This window comes from Lepisosteus platostomus, chromosome 7 (assembly GCF_059453375.1).
Source record: "Lepisosteus platostomus isolate fLepPlt1 chromosome 7, fLepPlt1.hap1, whole genome shotgun sequence".
Taxonomy (NCBI): domain Eukaryota; kingdom Metazoa; phylum Chordata; class Actinopteri; order Semionotiformes; family Lepisosteidae; genus Lepisosteus; species Lepisosteus platostomus.
The window spans coordinates 40,169,354-40,186,600 of NC_142617.1; the positions used below are offsets into that span (position 1 = coordinate 40,169,354).

The following is a 17,247-nucleotide window of genomic DNA, read 5'->3' on the forward strand; positions in this document are numbered from 1 at the left end:
TTTGGTGAAGGTTCCACCTAAGGTGTGATTCAGCACATAATTATTGCAGTAGTATTAATTCTAAATAGAGCACACTGTTCATGTGCCTGATCCTAATCATCACTTTGTACACTGAGTACTTTAGAGTGTTATTAACTGATCCTCATTGAAGTGGGTGGGTTTTCTTTATTTGAACTGCAGCAGACAATTAGAAGCTTTAAATGGCAAACCTTGGAGTGGAGAGGTCTGTCATGAGCACTTGATATAACAAGAGTCCTGTGAAAATGGCTTTATCAGAAAGCAAGATTCCTAAAAGATGGAAAAGGGTCTGATAAAGAATCTGAGCTGTGTTTGGGTACTTGAATGTGTGTATTACAATCACTCAGTGTAAAATATGTATTTAACATGGTGCTGGTGTGGCAGATGTGGAGAGGTAAGGTTTATGTTGATGAATGAACATGACGCTTGGCAGGAGTGGGGAGATGAATTGGTGTTTGCCAAGCATTAAAAAAGGCTCAAAGCTGAGATGTGATTGGTGTATTGGGAAACCAAGCTAGCCAACCACAGGGGATCTTGCCAGACTGAGCAGTCTTCAGTCTGAAGTTGGCAGAGGAGGCTGATGGGAGTCCAGTGTGGTAGTGTAAACCCTGCTGAGAGCTGTGGTGAGCTCTAAAAATACACAGCTCCAGCTAGAGGATTAGGAGAGTCAAGCAAGTGGCAGTCAAACCTCAGTGTTGGCAACTGGCCCAGTAAATCTTCCCTTCTTACGCTGACGTTTGTGGCCTGGTATCCGAAACTTGGCATATGAGATGGTTACGGGGGGCAGTTGAAACATTTTTCCTTCTTGTGCTTTAAGTTTGGTTTTCAGCATGTCTTAAAGACTTCCTGTGAGCTTCGTGCTTGGCAATAGCTTTTCGGTTCTTATAACATGAGTAACCATGTCTTTGAATGGCCATCCTACCAGCCTAGCAGGGTTTATAGTCCTCCCACAATTAATGTGAGCTTTTAATTCAATGTCATTACCCCCACAACCTTATGCAAGAGGCCTGTTTATACTATGTCGGCGTGTCTTGAGGCTGCAGGTTCTACCCTTAGTCTCCTTGAGCTGTTTTATTTTGCCTGGCGTCTTATGTAAAAACAGCCCGCTTGTCACTGGGAATCTGCAGGCTTCTCTCTGATGGGATTAACCTGCTTCTTGCTGTGCTCCTCAGTAGTCAGGATGGGGAGAGATGAGTGAAGCAGTCATGAGGGATCATAAGGTAAGCAGATCTTTTAATGTTTGCAGTTCTGAAGCACATAAGGCAGAGAAGTTTTACTTGGTCTTGCAAAAGACACATTCTTTGCTACAAATGGAAGAATTGGTGGTTTTCGGAACCAGAACAGCCACAGGTAGTCTAGATGCATTACTGTAAGAATTAAGGGCTGTTATGCCCAGACTTGAGAACTGGCTTAGGAATTTGTGATCTAAGGTTCTGATGCATGGGAGAATGGGACATGTTTGTCAGGTTCTCGATCAGCTGCTGCGAATCAGAACTTGGGATGTTCCAATTGAACTTTGAAAGAATTGGGGATCTGATTTGAGGGGAATTAATTATACCTTTTGTATAAAATGAGCTTGAAATTGTTCAGTGTGGTTAAAGAAGTGAGCAGCTTTGTTTTGTTGCAAGGTAGAAACCATTTTTTTATGGACAAGACAGGCTTTGAAAACTAGATTCTTTGTAGAATAATTTAACTCAGGTCTCTTTCAAATCCTGGTTTGTCCCATAATCCATAAAGTCTTGAAGTCAGTGCTAGACAAGTCTCTAGGTTTTGAAAGGAATCTCACCAACTCGAAGAAACAAACACCACTTTGCTCCTTTAAAAAGCACTTTTGAGTACAATATTCAAGCAGCATCTTCAATGCCATACAGTTCGAGTAGTGATGCCTTTGACAAGTCCACACTGAGCCCGGCTCTGTAAAACCCATTCTGGAAGATGGATCAGTCATCGTGTTAGGGATAAGCCTTAAGCAGTTTGACCTTTGCCCTTTCCCATAGTTCTGCTCACATCTTGTTTCAACCAGTGGTGCCACAGCCCATCCTCTTCCCTCTGGAAGAGCTCACACTTCGCCTTTTCAGATGACATTCATCCTAATATTGGTTTCAAATTGTGTGAGAGCTCTGCCCAGGCAGAAGGACCACCATGTTTTCTGTTTGTCTGCTTGTTCATGGGCTGGGCACTAAACAAACAATGAATAGTGACCTGTCTTCTAAATTTTGTTGACCTGTTCCAACAGCTGCTTTGTTAAAGCTGCACAGGGGGATAGTGGAGAATGTGGACAGCAGCAGTGGATGGTGCTGTGTCCAATCTCCTTTCATGCACGCTACCAGCCTCAGTGTGTTCTGCTGTTGTCCCTGGGAGCATTTTCTCTGTTGGTGTGAGTGGCTTGGAAGCTCCAGCTAGTGAAATACATCACCTATATAAGCACCATATGCATCAGCATAGCTTTTTGTTAGTCTTGAGCTGCATCTTTCTCTTTCCTTCTGTGGTGTGTACGTGGGTGTTGGGGGAAGGGAGGCAGGGGGTCATTCACAAGTCCGCCCACCTCCCTCTCCTCCTGATAGTTTGGGCAGCTTTATGGGAATACAGGTGCTGTCAACAGCAGCAGGGCCTTGTATACATTAGTGAGAGAAAAGCCAGGCAGTGGGAGAAAAGAGCAGAGTAAACAGCTGCCTCAGAGAGAGAGAGGGGGCAAAGATGAAGAGGAGAGAGAGAAAGCCAGAGGGGGAGCTGGGGGGGAGAGGAGTGACAGGGATAAAGGGAGGTTAGGAAAAAGAGGAAGACTTTTGGGAAAGGGAGCATGAAAAGACTGAGAGAGAAATATTGAGAAAGAAAGAGGTGGGAGGAAGACCAAGTTCAATCGCATTAAGCAATGACACCCTTGTAAACACATGGTAGCCTCAGCATGCGCATTGCTCTCGCCATCCTCACTCCAGCCCAGGAATTTCCCAAACTCCTTTCAGCTCGGAGAGTATCTCTGCCAGGCTGAGGAGTTTGGGGCTCCTGGGGGCTCTTTGGAGGCTGAAGGTGGTGGTGGAGGTCTCAGAGTGAGGAATTCAGGTAAGGCAGCCAAAATTGCATTGTAATCCCAGATTTTATTTACTTTTTTCAGGCTCATATTTACTGGATTTAGTATTCCTCAGCATTAACAGCTGTTGTTTCAGCTGGGGTGGTATTGATGTACTAATTAGGCATCGTTACATGTGGCACGAAAGCGCTCTGTGCATGTACTTTGTGAAAAAAAGTTGCGGTTTTATTTTTACAACAATAACATTCCTGGCGTACTCTGCTGGAGCCATGAATTTGGGGCAGGCTGGAATATTCGTTCGTCTAGCACGCGGGTGAGATTGTGTATGTACTGTAAACGTTTGCGTTGTGCGCTCTTTCTCGCTAATAATATTTTTTTATTATTGATTTATTTTAAATGTAGTAGACTGTAACAAAGAGGGTGGAAACTGTTAAACTCCCTACGATATACATCCCTTACTCCTTCACAGCTGTTGGTTGCATGAATAATCTGGGCAAATTTATTTTTGCAAATTTTAATGACCTGCTTAAGGCCAAACCTCAGGAATTACTAAAGATAAAATATATTTTACAGGCTGTCATTCAGAGTGGAGCAATGAGAAATGGGTGTGAATAGCTTGACTTTTGAGTAAGAAGGTTTTGGACATTTAACAAAACAATTGAGCACAAAGAACGGCACTCACTTCCACAGCTTCATTACTTTAACAGGTTGGCAGTGGAGTAGAAATGGAAGTTCTATGTGCTGTACAGCCCAGTGCTGTCCAGTATCGGGCTAGCTCTCTGAGCTGGCAGTAAGGGTGTTGGCTCGCAGGACTGTTACGTCTCTTTGCCTGGCTGCCCGATTGCATTCTCAGTCAGCTCCTCCTGTCTGTAACTGGGATGCTCTGTATTGTATCTCATTCCCTAATGTGCTTAAATTAGCAGGCTGCAAATCATTGTACTTGATGAGCGATTTGTTTCTGAATCTCCTCAAGTTTGTACTGTGTGTTCTTTGTTGTTTTCTTCTTTAAATCTCAGTTTCCTTCCGTCCCTCAATTTCCTCTTCACCATAACTGTTAACTCTACACTGTCTACCTTCTCTCTCTCCTTTCATCTTTATCTGTCTCCTTTGCTTTGCTGCCTCTCTCTTTCTGTCTCTGCCACATCCTCTCTCTGTCTCCATCTCTCTCAAGGAGCAGAATGAGTGGTTCCCCACCTCGTTCCCCCCCAGTGCTCCAGCGTTCTCACTCCCTCTCCTCCCTGCCTCCGTGCCGGGACCCCTGGCCAGACTGGACACAGGTATCCAAACACTCGGTGGGACTGGGTCTGGGGTCAGGAGGTGCGAGCCTCATGAGGAGAGCAGGTTGGAGTCTACCCCAGTGAACACGCTCCAGCCCGAGAAAGATGTTAGCATGGTTTTCTGCTAGGTAACCCCAAACAGAGAGTGCAGGGCACCCTGAAGAGGGAAGAGTTAAATTTTGAAGATGGGAAATATACTGATTTAAATTGATTTATCAATTAGTTGATTAATTTACTAACTAAACCAAACAGGAAGGCTGGAATTGAGGTACACGGTCCCTGTTTATTGCTGAAGATAGCCCAGCTTTGGCATGGTTCCCCACAGGCCCCTTGAAACTATTAAGATCTCGGGGAGCGTGGTTTTTCCTACTCAAGGGCAAGGGTGGGGTCCAGAGGACAGGCTCTTTGAAACTCAAGTGTAAGGAGTAATTTTTTCCCATTTTGTGGAGGGGGCCTGAGGTGTTCTTGGGAGGGTCAATGACACCTCAGAGGGGAGGGTAGTCTGTTCTCTAACCCCTGTCTGACTCCGTGTGGACAGGGCAGTGGGAATGAGCAGAATCCTGGGACACAGGACACCAACAACACTTCATTACCCAGGTGAGCTTTTACCTCCATAGTTAATCTGGTGTTCATCATAAAGAAAAGGAATGAAGTTTGTTTTCACTGAAATTTTAGAAGTAGTTCAGGTGGGTAGCTGTGTCAGCATGCGTAGGCTGCAAAGGAACAATTAAGAGGTTTATTACATGCTGAAAAGAGAAGAAAGAAAACGCAGGTTTAGGCAGAGAGAGGCAGAGTTTTTCCATTTGTGGGGGGACGGGTTCATTATGTATGTTAAGGCTCCAGTGGATATTGTGAAATCAGTACATCCAGTATAATGCCAAAAGAACATACAGTACACAGATAAAAAGTTGTAGAGCTAGAATTGGTACTAGTGACACAGCGAGGTTCACTCTGAGAACACTTACAGTTGTATGTAGTCAGGTTGCTGTGTTTAGTGTTCGGACACTGTTCTCTTTTTCAGTAAGAAACAACTGAGACAGCAGGGAAAAGACCAGGAAGTCCATCACACCAGTGAAACAACAGGTATCTCTCCTTGACCTTGTCTGGATTAAATTGCAGTGCACCTTAGACAACTGAGGTCAAGACTTAATCTTCTTTTCGTAAACCAATAGACCACACATATTATTTTGGACAAATGCACGTTTCACTGGCCAGCTGTGTCTGGAGTTATCAGATGACTCCAGAGTTACTCCAGTGACAGGACAATGTGGGTGAGTTCAGGTTTCACAAGGACACTCTCATTATCCGTCATAGAAAGGGAAGAGGAGTATTTTGGGGAAAAGGAGCATGAAAAGAGTGAGAGAGAAATATTGACAACATGGAAAAGTATACAATAGCAAGGCATAACTATGGTCAAATCATGGAATATAATCCTGAAATATATTTTCTTAAGGGCTAATCTCAATTTCAGAACTTAAAGTACCGTGTTCTCACAAATGTAAGGGTGTCTGAAAACTGCAAAAGGAGCTGCATGTCATCATATTACTGTGATGCAGCTTTCGTCTCAAAGTATCAATGCCTTACCTCCTGCCTTGCTGATGCCAATATCCAACAGCAGGACATAGGCTAGATACAAATTGATCTTTCCTTTCCATTTTGTTTCTGAGAATATCTGTTTTCCCTTAAACCCCTTTGAACCTTTGTCAGAGTACTGTAAGACTAGAAAAAGAGCTGATGTCATCGAGAAGCTCTGTTTTTATGGTCCAGAATTGTACTCTGGGAGGTAGAGCGAGACTGAATGTCTGGGGTTTTCACAAGAATGTGTGATTGAAGCCCTTGTGTGTGTCTCCAGCAGGCTGCAGGCAGGACCCCACCCCAAGCCAGGAGGTGATCAGCACGATGAGTGGCCAGGTGAGCAGTGTCCACCTGAGTGCCAGTGTCCTGCTGGGTGAATCCCGTGATGAAGTCAGACCAGAATCCTACCGTAACCCAACAAGATAAGAATCCCAGTGCTTTGCCAAGAGTGTGCTCATAACTTCACACAAAACCCGATGCATGTGAATCTCCAGACTGTTCTTTGGAAGCGTAAATAAAGAACAGTAATAAATCAGACCGAAGGCACTTAAGAGGAGCCCGAGTACAGAGGAGTTTCCAGCGCAGACATCCTGTCACTAACACCCTTGATCAGCCGGAGTGTGAAGGCACGGAATGCAGACACTGGAGGGTGCACCCTAGCTCTGACACTGACACCCCGATATCTGACAGGGAGACAGGTCATGCGACAAGAGACAGGTCATGCGACAAACCCCCTGTAACCTGCACTACAATATCTGCTATCCTGTATTCCACAATTTTGCTAGAATAAATTAAAATGCCCTGAAATAAACCTGTCCAGGGATTTGGATAAAAGAAGGTTAAAATGTGCCTTCTAAAAAACTCAATCAACAAATAATTTTCACTCCTATTGTCGCTTTCCCGTGGTTGTTCTGATAGAGGATACTATTCTTGTATGAAGAGTATTTTTTGCTTTAGTCTTCCTGGCTTCCCACTCCCCTAAAAACCACAACAATGATCTGAAGCAGTGAGCTGTGCTGTGAAACTGGATGTGTCTCCTCTCTAACTGTACCCCTGTCTGACTCACTCAGCGCCCCAGTGGCTCCGTGGACAAAGAGAGAGGCAGTGGGGAGAGTGAGGAAGGTAGGACTGAGCGACGGCCTTGAAATCACTGGCTGGCGGTGTGCGCTCCTTCAGCAGCCGGGAGGAGGAAAGAGCTGTCTCTCCACCTGGGGGCAGCGTTATCCAGAGTTTCTGCACACTTTTGTATCTGATGAGTCTTCACCAACAGCAAACCTTGACAATATATGTATTACATATCTATGTCCAATTACACTGTTAAAAATCTTAATAAATACATTACCCAGACCTTACAAATAGATTACTTAAGAGTTGTTTAAATGTGTTTAGAAGCATTTTTTTCAAAATGCACTATTGATTCCTTAGGGCAGTGAACTGGCAGTTTGTTTAAGAAGCATATTAGGGTGACCAGAGCTTGCGACCAGTGTCCTTGCAGTTTCTGCGGCCCGGTGAGACACAAACTGTCCTATTCCTGAAGATGCCCTATGTTTGACCCCCTCAGATTCAGATTCTGATGACCTGGGCACTTCCTTGGATGAACAGTCCATTCTGGAGCGACTCGGCCTTAATAGGTACCTGTGATCCTGCTGTCCCAGCATGTCCCAGCATATATATCCATGCACATCCCGCAGAACCATAAACTGTGCTTCTTACCCGGCTACTGGAAATGAGTTCCAAAATAATGGCAGTGTCCTGTGTCTCTCCCCCAGCATGCAGCTGACAGAAGAGGAGACAGAGGTGAGTTCCGGAATTCTCCTCTTCTTCCTCCGATGTTGTTTCAATGCAAAACTCAAGTATTTAGGGATTTTTGGAGGGGGGGGGGGGTCATGTATGTTTACTCATCTATCATGGAGACAAGCTTAAATCTCAATTGGGGAAAGTGGAGAATGGCCAAATCAACCAGATTTTGCCAGATTTAGGCAGATTTTATTACCACTTCAGGAACTTCAATGCCTTTGGAAAGACTAACCAGGCCTATTCTCGTGCGGGGTGGGGTTCTAACTAATCCCACAGATGACTCTTCAGCCAAGCACTAACAGCACATGTCTGAACCTGCGGTACCTCTCTTGCTGAGCAGGATTACTTTTAGAACAACACATTTTCAGTAGGTAAACCTAACCTTACGTAGCGTCAGGGTCTGAATGAGCTCAGTTTCTCAGTTTCAGGGTCACTGTCGGTGGGGTTGGGAGGGTTCCTGCCTGGCCCTGCTGCCCGGGGCTTCACAGCCCCTCTCTTGTGTGCCCGTGTAGTCTGCCTTTGCCCAGCTGTCCCTGGCATTCCGCTGCGACCAGTACACCCTGAAGAGAAGGCTGCAGGCCGAAGAGAGAGCCAGAGACGTCGCTGAGGAGAACTTCCGCCAAGAGCTGGAGAATGGCCGGGCCACGCTGCAGGTATGGAGAGGCAGGGAGACAGGAAGGGACTGACGGAACCTGTTAAAATTGGAAGAGAAGAGACAAAGTGACACTCTCACACATAGAAACAACAAAGAGGACTAGTGCCTCCATTTTCAATCCAAGTTCCATTGCATATTAAATGATTTTGTGGTGGTGTTTTATTCCTGACAGATACTCCAAAAGTACCTTGATATTGAAGTACAGTTTGTTTTACCTCTTAAATATAGGAGGCAGTATGTCTTACTGCTATACCTGAATGTTCACCAAGTGATATTCACTCCTGGTACTGTAGGGTTGCATTCCACCTGCTTTCAGATGTTATTTACATTCCTTAAGGATTAAACACCCAAAAAACAGGGGTAATAAAGACCAATTAAGTCAACAGTTGATTCACATCATTGATCCAAGAGTCCAGGGTGGAATGAAAGCCAGAAGACATGGCCACTGTCATGACCAGGAATGAGTGTCAGCGGCCAAGACACAGAAGTACTACTAGTGCTCTTTTCTCAGTCCCTACTAAGTAGGTGGTGTCATGTGTTGTTTGCCAGACCCTGAAAGGCCTGTTTGTGGACAGCAAGCGTGGCAGGATCGTGCAGAAGCTGGAGCAGAGCCTGGAGGTCCTGTCCAACACCATAGAGCGCATTTCCAGTACCGCAGAGCTTCTGGGGGCTGTGCACCAGGTGACAGCAGGACAACAATTACACATGAGAGAAGGACATTTGGCCTATATAGCTCATTTGGATTGCCCCCTTATTACACAACCCACTGCTAGTATGAGAACTCCATCAGTTCCTTGGCTTCCTGTGTAGAACATAGCAAAGCATTTCACTTCACCAATCCCTCCTATTGCTTCTTGAGTGACCTTTTCTTACAAACGTATTACCTCCAATGCAAACTCTTCTGAATGTTGCTGCAGTGCTTGCAACACTGTACAAGTGGTGTTTTTGTGGTGTTTGTATCCCCTGTGTTACATTTCTGCATTTTACCAATATACCATCCCCTGGAGTTACTGAACTGTCTTTTTAGTCTTGTTGATTCTGCCTGCCAAATTTGACACAAGTCATTCAGTCTCAAGACATGAATGGATCAACCATGGACACAGCAAGTGGTGCTCTGACAGGGAGAGATGCAGGTGTATCTCCTTCTCTGCCAGGTTTGTCTATTTCACCTCTCTGCTCCTCTTGTGGTTCTCCGTCACTCAGGAGGCGCGAGTGAGCCACGCAGTGGAGCTGATGGTCGCTCACGTGGAGAACCTGAAGCGGCGCCATGCGCGTGACCAGACTGAGCTGGAGGAGACCAAGAGGATGGTGCTGAGGAACTCTCGCAGCCGTCGCCTCAGTGAGTCGCAAGGTGAGTGCTGCCCCCTGCAGGCTGGGGGGACTGCTCTACATGCAGACAGACCGGGACCAAAGTCTTGCAATGTTGTTAGAAACAGCTTTTGCATGAAAAAAGTCAATCGCAGACCCATGAGGACTGGAACACTCCAAATCTTAAGTGACAGACACTACAAATGTGACAAGGTCCTACACATTTTATAGTTAGCACTGCTTAAGTAAAAAAAAAACATAATTTAATGAATAATTAGTTAATTATTAGTGTTTTTGATAGAAATCAAAACCAGGTAACTTGTAGTCTTTGAGAAATGGAGACTTCCCTCTTTGTTTACCTTAATTTTCCTCCCTTTATGTAGGAGTTCTGATGCGTTTTATTTTCTTCCTTAACTTTCCTAAAAAAGCTGGTCTTCCACAACTCCCTTGGCTAATTCAGAAAAATATATGTCCAGGAGGAAAAGGAACAGTCTTGCATTAGTATTTATAATAGTTAAATTAAATTGCATCAAGGTTTATTCTGTGTGTTTTTATTTTGTTAATGACTACAGTGATTGCAGGTCTCTCATTAATAAGAACGATCACATTTCAATGATGAATATGATGTTGCATGAGCCAGTGAAAACGCCCTCCTTCATCCCTAAAGTTAACCTGGATATCTGAGCCAGCAGCTGAGGGCCGATTCTGACAAGAACATGATCTTCTCAATATCTTGTCTTTCAGAAGATGGTGACCTGAGGCAGAAAACATACCTGAGACACTCCCAGGTAAGAGCCTAGACCTGGAGTTCAGGGACTGTGTCTCCAGGAACTTGAGATTCACTTTGCCTAAAATCACAAAGGCAGCACCAACCACAGCTATCAGGTTGAGTGAGAGTGGATGTGAATGATGAGTGATAATGGCCCTGTTGGACACGGTTCACTCGTGACTCCTGATTTCCTCTGTCCTGTAGTTTTCCATTCCTGCCTACAGGTTGTCCCTCTGATTGCTGTTCCTCTCTCTCACAGCACGGTGCTCGGCGAAGGGTCAGCATTGCGGTGATTCCCAAACAGGCCCAGGTAAGACACCTAGACTGGGAGCCACTCTCTCCCTGCACCCAGGTAAAGGAACCCACCACTGCACATGCACAGAGCCTCAGCATCAATTAGCTCCTGCCTGACCACCACTGCCATGCAGGTCTTCAGGGGACTGAGGTGGACTGTGCTGGACTGAGCAGATCACTGCCACACAGTGCTACTGTTCACTCTACTGGAGGGGTAAATTGCTCTGAGCCTCACACTGAAGGAAAGAGATCAGGCCCTCTTTGTGGCTAATTAGATGGCTCATGCTGGGCATGCCCAAGCAGCTGAGCTGCTGCAGTTTTTAGACCAGGCTTTTCCCTTCATGCACTTCGTCTCCAGCTGGTTGACTGCAACTTAGCGTTTGATGCTGGGCAGCACTCGCAACACCTGCAAATTTCCTTTCGGTTGTGTTTTTATTTTTTTTCGCCACCTATCTTTTAAGGCTTGATCTCCAGCTGTTTTTACAGTACCTGTTGCTGTTGGTAGCAGTTGACTTAAGAGATCTTCGAAGCACTGCCAGAGGCCAGCGTTAATGAAACCCTTGGACAGGAAGACAAGTGAGCTCTTTCAGGAATAGAATAAATATAGAACAGACAGCAGTACTCCAGGCTCAGCTCTCCTCAGCTTGCATTAGAATCTGAAGAAACAAACAAATGAAATGGCCCTTTAATGCATGTGAGAAACCTCTGGCACTGTCTCTGTGTAAGATGCCAACAGCAGTATTGCCTAGGTGTTGATGCTGAAACCTTTTACGTACTGAGATCAAGATCGCTGGGCACATTTTCCTCTGCCCTTCTAAATAAGGCGCTGTTTCAGAACTTGCCATACAGTGATTGGCACACGCACGATGCGGTGCAGTGGCTCTGTGGCTAAGGATCTGCGCCTGGGGCTGGAAAGTTGCCGGTTCGTATCCAGCGGCCGGCAGAGGAATCCTACTCTACTGGGCTCCTGAGCAAGGCCCTTAACCCCAACTGCTCCAGGGGTGCCGTATAAATGGCTGATGTCACGCCCTCTGCAGGCAGAGGGCGCTCCTACTCTGTCCTGTCCCTAGTTTCCTGCCTACTGCCCTTTCCGGTCCCTCTCTTAACCCTTGGGCTATATATCTCCGGGTCTTGCACTCTGCCCTTGCTCAGCATTGACGTTCGGATGTCCTGAGACCCGCCTAGCACCAGGTCGCCCCACGTCCGCTACCTGAGAACATGGGTTTCTATACGGCACTCCTGAACTCTTTGCACTAACGAGCCCGGGCCTTTTTCCCGTTCCGCCGCTACACATATGGGTCTTTATCTGCTCTCCACGGTTAGTCCCTTTGGACGTCCGTGACAGCTGACCCTGCGCTCTGACCCCAAGCTTCTCTCCCTGTCAGTGTGTCTCATGGAGAGCAAGCTGGGGTATGCAAAATGACAAATTCCTAATACAAGAAATTGTACATGGCCCATAAAGTAATCTTATCTGATCAAAAGGAAGTCCATTGCCTTATTAAAGGAAACATGCTTCCTTCGTGATATCTCAAGGCAGTGAGACTTGTGCACTTTTATTATTAGCTCTGTTGGGAAAAAATACAGTGAAATGTCTGCTTTGAGCACCAACCACTTTCTCAAAGCCACTGCTTATGTTTTTTAGTTTTTGTTTAAACAAAACAGCCATAGAATTGTGCTTAAAAAAGGAAACGCGATGAGTGACGAAGAGAAGAGAGCAAAATGTCTTAGACGTTTGCACGATGGTGTAACGCTAAGAATCGAGTTAGCACTCCACCAGCTCCCCCCCCCTTCCTCTGAGCTGCTGTTGAACTGTCAGTGTGCTGAAATGTGTTGCACGCTGACAGCTGGGGTTTTGTGGTGCGCTTTGCAAAGACAGAGGCAGCAGGGACTGGGGCAGGCAGCTGGGCTCAAAAAACCCTCACTGCTGCTAAGGAGATTGGAAACAGGGGGGCAACATTGCACATTATACATGGTGAACAACTGCACTTCAGCAAGAGTAGGATCACAGGTGGGTCAATCAATCAGTTTCTGTTTTAGTATCATGCCCTTAGCAATACGTTGCCACGGGATGCTTGTGAAGTGATACACGTGATCACAAGTACATGACGAATTAATGGGAGGGATCTTGTGCAAACCAAGCGCAATCTCTCATCAGGATCTCTGCAGCTGTGAGGGGAAGAGTACGTCATTTCACGTTGTGAAATCGTTAATTTTTGCTACAAAAAATAATCACATTGCCAGTATTCAAAGAGGGGTTCCCCACTATTTACAGGATTATTTCAAAACTCCCCCCAGGCATCAGCATTGACTCCTCTAATGAATGGATATCTTCCTTTTAGAGGAAGCACTGAGAAGGAGAAATACTCCTTCCATATACAGTTTTGATATTGATCCGGGAAGGAAAATATCTAAACTGCTTTCTGGAGCAGCATGTGGAAGTGTGTGATTTTACTGTCAGCTAAATTAAATAAATCCGTTCAAGAGCCAAACATCTTGAGTTTGGAGAGTGGATTTCACCTGCACTTTTATCAAATTAAAATATTAAGCAGATTCACTTAACAAACCATTCATCATTTGGAGAAACTGTCTACATAAAAGCTGTAATATTGTGTAACACAGGTATTAAGTATGACTACCACTTCTCTTAATTGGTGTATTAACTTGATTGTGTTTACATGTTTTGTGAAACCAAACTTTTAAAGAGCTCTTAAGAGAGGAAAATGAAGAAAAAATTACATCAAGGCACCTTTTCTTTGCACCACTGGTTGCTGTAAGTAAAGTTAGAGTGACATCAAACTGTGATAAGGTCATTAAACACAGTTTTAGCCCTTACACAGTATATTCCTGGAACTGGAAGATGGAGTAAAGATAAGGTAATGTAACGAAAAAGTTTTTTTCTTCCAGGCTATCAGGGTGTGTAATTTCACCCGGCATCAACCAGCAGTCTCACAGCATGTGGTTCTTGATCTCACAGCACGTGTTTCCTCCTCCAGCTGCACAGCTCCGATTCCAGAGGCTCAGACGATGGGAAAAGCAGTGTGGAGACAGATTTCTTCTGGGCTCTAGGGGATGCCAGCCAGCCCAGCAGCAGGTATGGAATGGGGATAGGTCCCAGGAGGACAGAATTCTTCAAGGACCTCCTCTGTGCCACTGATTGTTTTCTCTAGATCACACACACAGTGTATAATTGTGTGTCATGGGGTATCAAACAGCATTATGCCCATGACATTGGGGGTATTTCTGACCAGAAGATCCTGTTATGAAGTCTTCAAGTCTCCTCTCAGTTCCCTCACTATAAGGGAGTATCAAACAGCAGCATGCCCAGTATAATTTCTGACTAGAAGGTCCTGTTAGATTAGTTTCTTCTGTATAAACTGTAAATAGAAAGCCCGTCTAGATAAACAATCAATATAATTTGCTAAAATGTCTCCCTGATGAGCAAAATAAATCTAGTTTGAAGTAGTTTATACAGATTGCTTTAAATGCACCCTTACAATTCCCTTGGGGTCTGTAGGAGACTGTTCATCACACTACCACTTCGTATTTAATCCTAATAGAAGATGAATCTTCCTAAAATGATATTAATGAGGAAATCACAATGGTGGTATGGATTGTGTACTCACCTAAACACAGGTTCAATAAATACATATTGTTCAATATAATATACAACAGGTTTGATAATACTCGCCTATTATTTATTGTATATGTGTATTTATTGAACCAGAATTAGGATTTGATTTAGTCACATTCTTCATTTCTGGGGTAAGTAAGCAGGGGTCTGTAGCTTTTTGATAGGGTTGGTATAAATGTTTTCCTCGATACAACCAACCTTAATCTTCACTTAAGCTACTCCAGTTTATGTCTCCTTCCTCCTGTCTTCTTCACCTGCTCACTCCAGGCAGCCTATAGTCCTGCAGGAGGCATCTGCAGACAGCAGCTCCCCAGAGGGGCAAAGGGACCCCTCCCCCCTCCCAGCCACAGGACACCCTGGAGACAGCCACTGCGAAAAAGAGGACTTGTGTTCTAACAGGTAGAGCCCAGAGCTGGGAATGTCAGTGAGACAGGTTTCACCCAGGACGCCAGGGCTCCAGAACACCCTGCAACTGCTTCTCTTATATATTGCTTTATAAATCACTGGTTGCACTGTATGAAAATTAGATCAAATCAGTAAAAGAAGAAGTAGAGCTTTGCTGATTTCCTAAAAATGAGTTGCCCATTGTCTCTGGGTAAAGAATTTGAAATATAAGCAATACATGGTGAAGCAAGGAGAGATACGAGCTTTATGGTAACTGGATTGCTGGGGACCTGAGTCTGACTGCTCTGTACGCCGCTCTCTCTCTTTCTCTGGCTGGCTGTGTCAGGTCGGCCCAGCAGACACTGCGATTCCGGCACAGGAGCAAGGAGGTGATGCAGCCAGGCCTGGCTGGGGAGGGATTGGAGGCGTTGGAGGAGTTCAGTGACCATGACACCTTTGCTCTTGAAAGGTAGAACCCCTCTCACACAACAGCACCTGGCCCTTAATTCTCAATTGCTTAATCCGATCAGTTATCTTTTTTAATTTGTCTAATTACCACTGTTGACAGGTCTTTACATCCTCAGAATACTCCAAGATTCCCTGCTAATCCTGCAGGACTGCATCTCTCCTGGATCAGAAGATTGCATCTATTTTTCTGTACTGTTCTGCTTAGGATTTATAGACGTGTTTTTCGGATAGCAGACACCTGATCGCCAGTGGAAATTCTTCAGACACGGATCCCCACTGGAATGATGTTGGGGGCACGCAGTCCTGTCCAACCTGGGTGTAGGAGCTCTGTGAAACACAGAATGCAAAATATGATTGACGAAAACCCACCCAGACTGCATTAATATCTGTTGCTCAAATTCAAAGCCTTCACATTGTTTTAAATGCAGTATATCAGTGAGCAGATGTATATTATCTTTACTTTGTCTCAGTGTAACAAGAGCAAACCAGTCCACCATGTGCCAGGCTGTGGTGTTATGCATTCTTTAAATTCACTTGGGAATTTGCTTCCTTTTTAAAAACCAACATGTCTGTTCCTATCCATATAGGGTAAAGCGGCTTTTTCTCTGCACACTCTCATTGGTCTAATGTAAGAGGTTGACTCTTGCAAGTCATTTGATCTCTCTGTTAGTGATAGCAACAGTACGAAAAACAAGCTGGATCAGGAATACACAGCTCCTGTCCTAAAGAGTCATTATATCTCCTGATCTCTTTATGCCATCTCAGCCCATAATTGAAGTTTTTTACTGAACTGAGCCTTACTACTCTTGTTCCATGTTGGAAGCTGTTGGTTATTTAAAGAGATCTCTCAAACATGCAGAATGGTGGCATGCAGTTTAGGTCCCTTAGAGCTAGTTTGAGATACTTAAAAGAACGAATGCCCTTGACGTAACACTAGATCACATTTTGCTAATTTAATGACAAGTGTCCAATAAAGTTGCAGCGCTACATTAAAAGAAACATGTGCTTAGACTCTGGGCATAGTCATTCCATGTAACTTGGACCTCTTATCATTGCAGGTGTGCCCACTCCATTGAGCGGCGCCCCTTGCTGCACGGGCTGTGGCAGTGCGGCTGGTTCCTCCTCTGGCTGTTCCTCATGGCGGTGGCCTGCACCCTACTGACTGCCATCTTGTTGTGGCGTCTGCGACCTCTGAACCTCTGGGCATGACTTCTGTGTGCCACTGGCCCGTCCTCGGACACACAGGATCTCTGGCCCCCCGACCTCTGTGTCCTGCTCGTTAGATTCTGCCATTACAGAGTGCAGGATGCTATGACATCACCCTTATAAAGGATTATTATGGTGCAGTATTTTAAATGAAGAGTAAAGCCTAATAAAGCACAATGAAATGTAATGCAAAATTATGGTAAAAGCAATGGTTTTTAAACAAAGTGGAATAAAGGTTAAGTAAACTAAATGCATGGTACAGACGCACCTAAAATGCACATTTTTAGTTTCACCTGAGAAAATCCACCTATCATATGTTTTCAATCTGTTGTGCAATTCACGAGCAAGGCTTCAGGTTTTGATGGAAACTGAAACAGGTTTAGTCTACAGAAAAGGTCTTTAAACATGAGAGTTTATAAAATGTCCTGGAATTAGTCGCTACTGATGTTTAACTACTGACCTACATTTACCATACTTACAGTACATGCATAGAACACTATATTATACCTTAAAAAGGATATGCTCATTGGAAGGAATTTACTTTTAAATCTGATATGAAAACATTCTTTAGTGTGAAACAATAAATGTCTCACCATCTGACAAGACACGCCCTATTACTGTTACTGCACTCCTGCCTTGATCTTATACAGCTTAACAAATGTCGTGGATCCCCTAATGATTCTGTGCCATATGATGTACTGTGCAGGAGGCAGGGATAATAAGACATGTCAAAACAAGACTCGAGCCTTTGCTTTCTTAGTGCAAAACCCTTTCTCTTCACCAAGGCCATGCGTTTAAGAGGATATCAGACTAAATTAGTTCAGGAGATAGAAAAGA

General features: G+C 44.7%; 1 protein-coding gene across 5 annotated transcripts; it reads left to right on the top strand.

Moving 5' to 3' along the window:
* Nucleotides 1–937: 937 nt before the first annotated feature.
* Nucleotides 938–16,660, top strand: irag3a (inositol 1,4,5-triphosphate receptor associated 3a). Of its 5 annotated transcripts, none has more exons than XM_088640311.1 (17): nucleotides 939–1,238; nucleotides 4,218–4,323; nucleotides 4,862–4,920; nucleotides 5,345–5,406; nucleotides 6,176–6,234; nucleotides 6,969–7,020; nucleotides 7,460–7,529; nucleotides 7,668–7,695; nucleotides 8,208–8,348; nucleotides 8,900–9,031; nucleotides 9,554–9,701; nucleotides 10,403–10,446; nucleotides 10,687–10,737; nucleotides 13,715–13,812; nucleotides 14,620–14,751; nucleotides 15,083–15,205; nucleotides 16,263–16,660. In XM_088640311.1, exons 2-17 carry the CDS (start codon nucleotides 4,225–4,227, stop codon nucleotides 16,411–16,413), a joined length of 1,449 nt encoding a protein of 482 aa, XP_088496437.1. In that variant the 5' UTR covers nucleotides 939–1,238; nucleotides 4,218–4,224; the 3' UTR covers nucleotides 16,414–16,660. The 5 variants fall into 5 exon arrangements, with proteins under 5 accessions (XP_088496440.1, XP_088496437.1, XP_088496439.1 ...); XM_088640313.1 differs by lacking the exon at nucleotides 939–1,238 and adding an exon at nucleotides 2,721–3,078 and having other exon boundaries at nucleotides 6,179–6,234; XM_088640312.1 differs by lacking the exon at nucleotides 939–1,238 and adding an exon at nucleotides 2,722–3,078 and having other exon boundaries at nucleotides 10,406–10,446.
* Nucleotides 16,661–17,247: the final 587 nt, after the last annotated feature.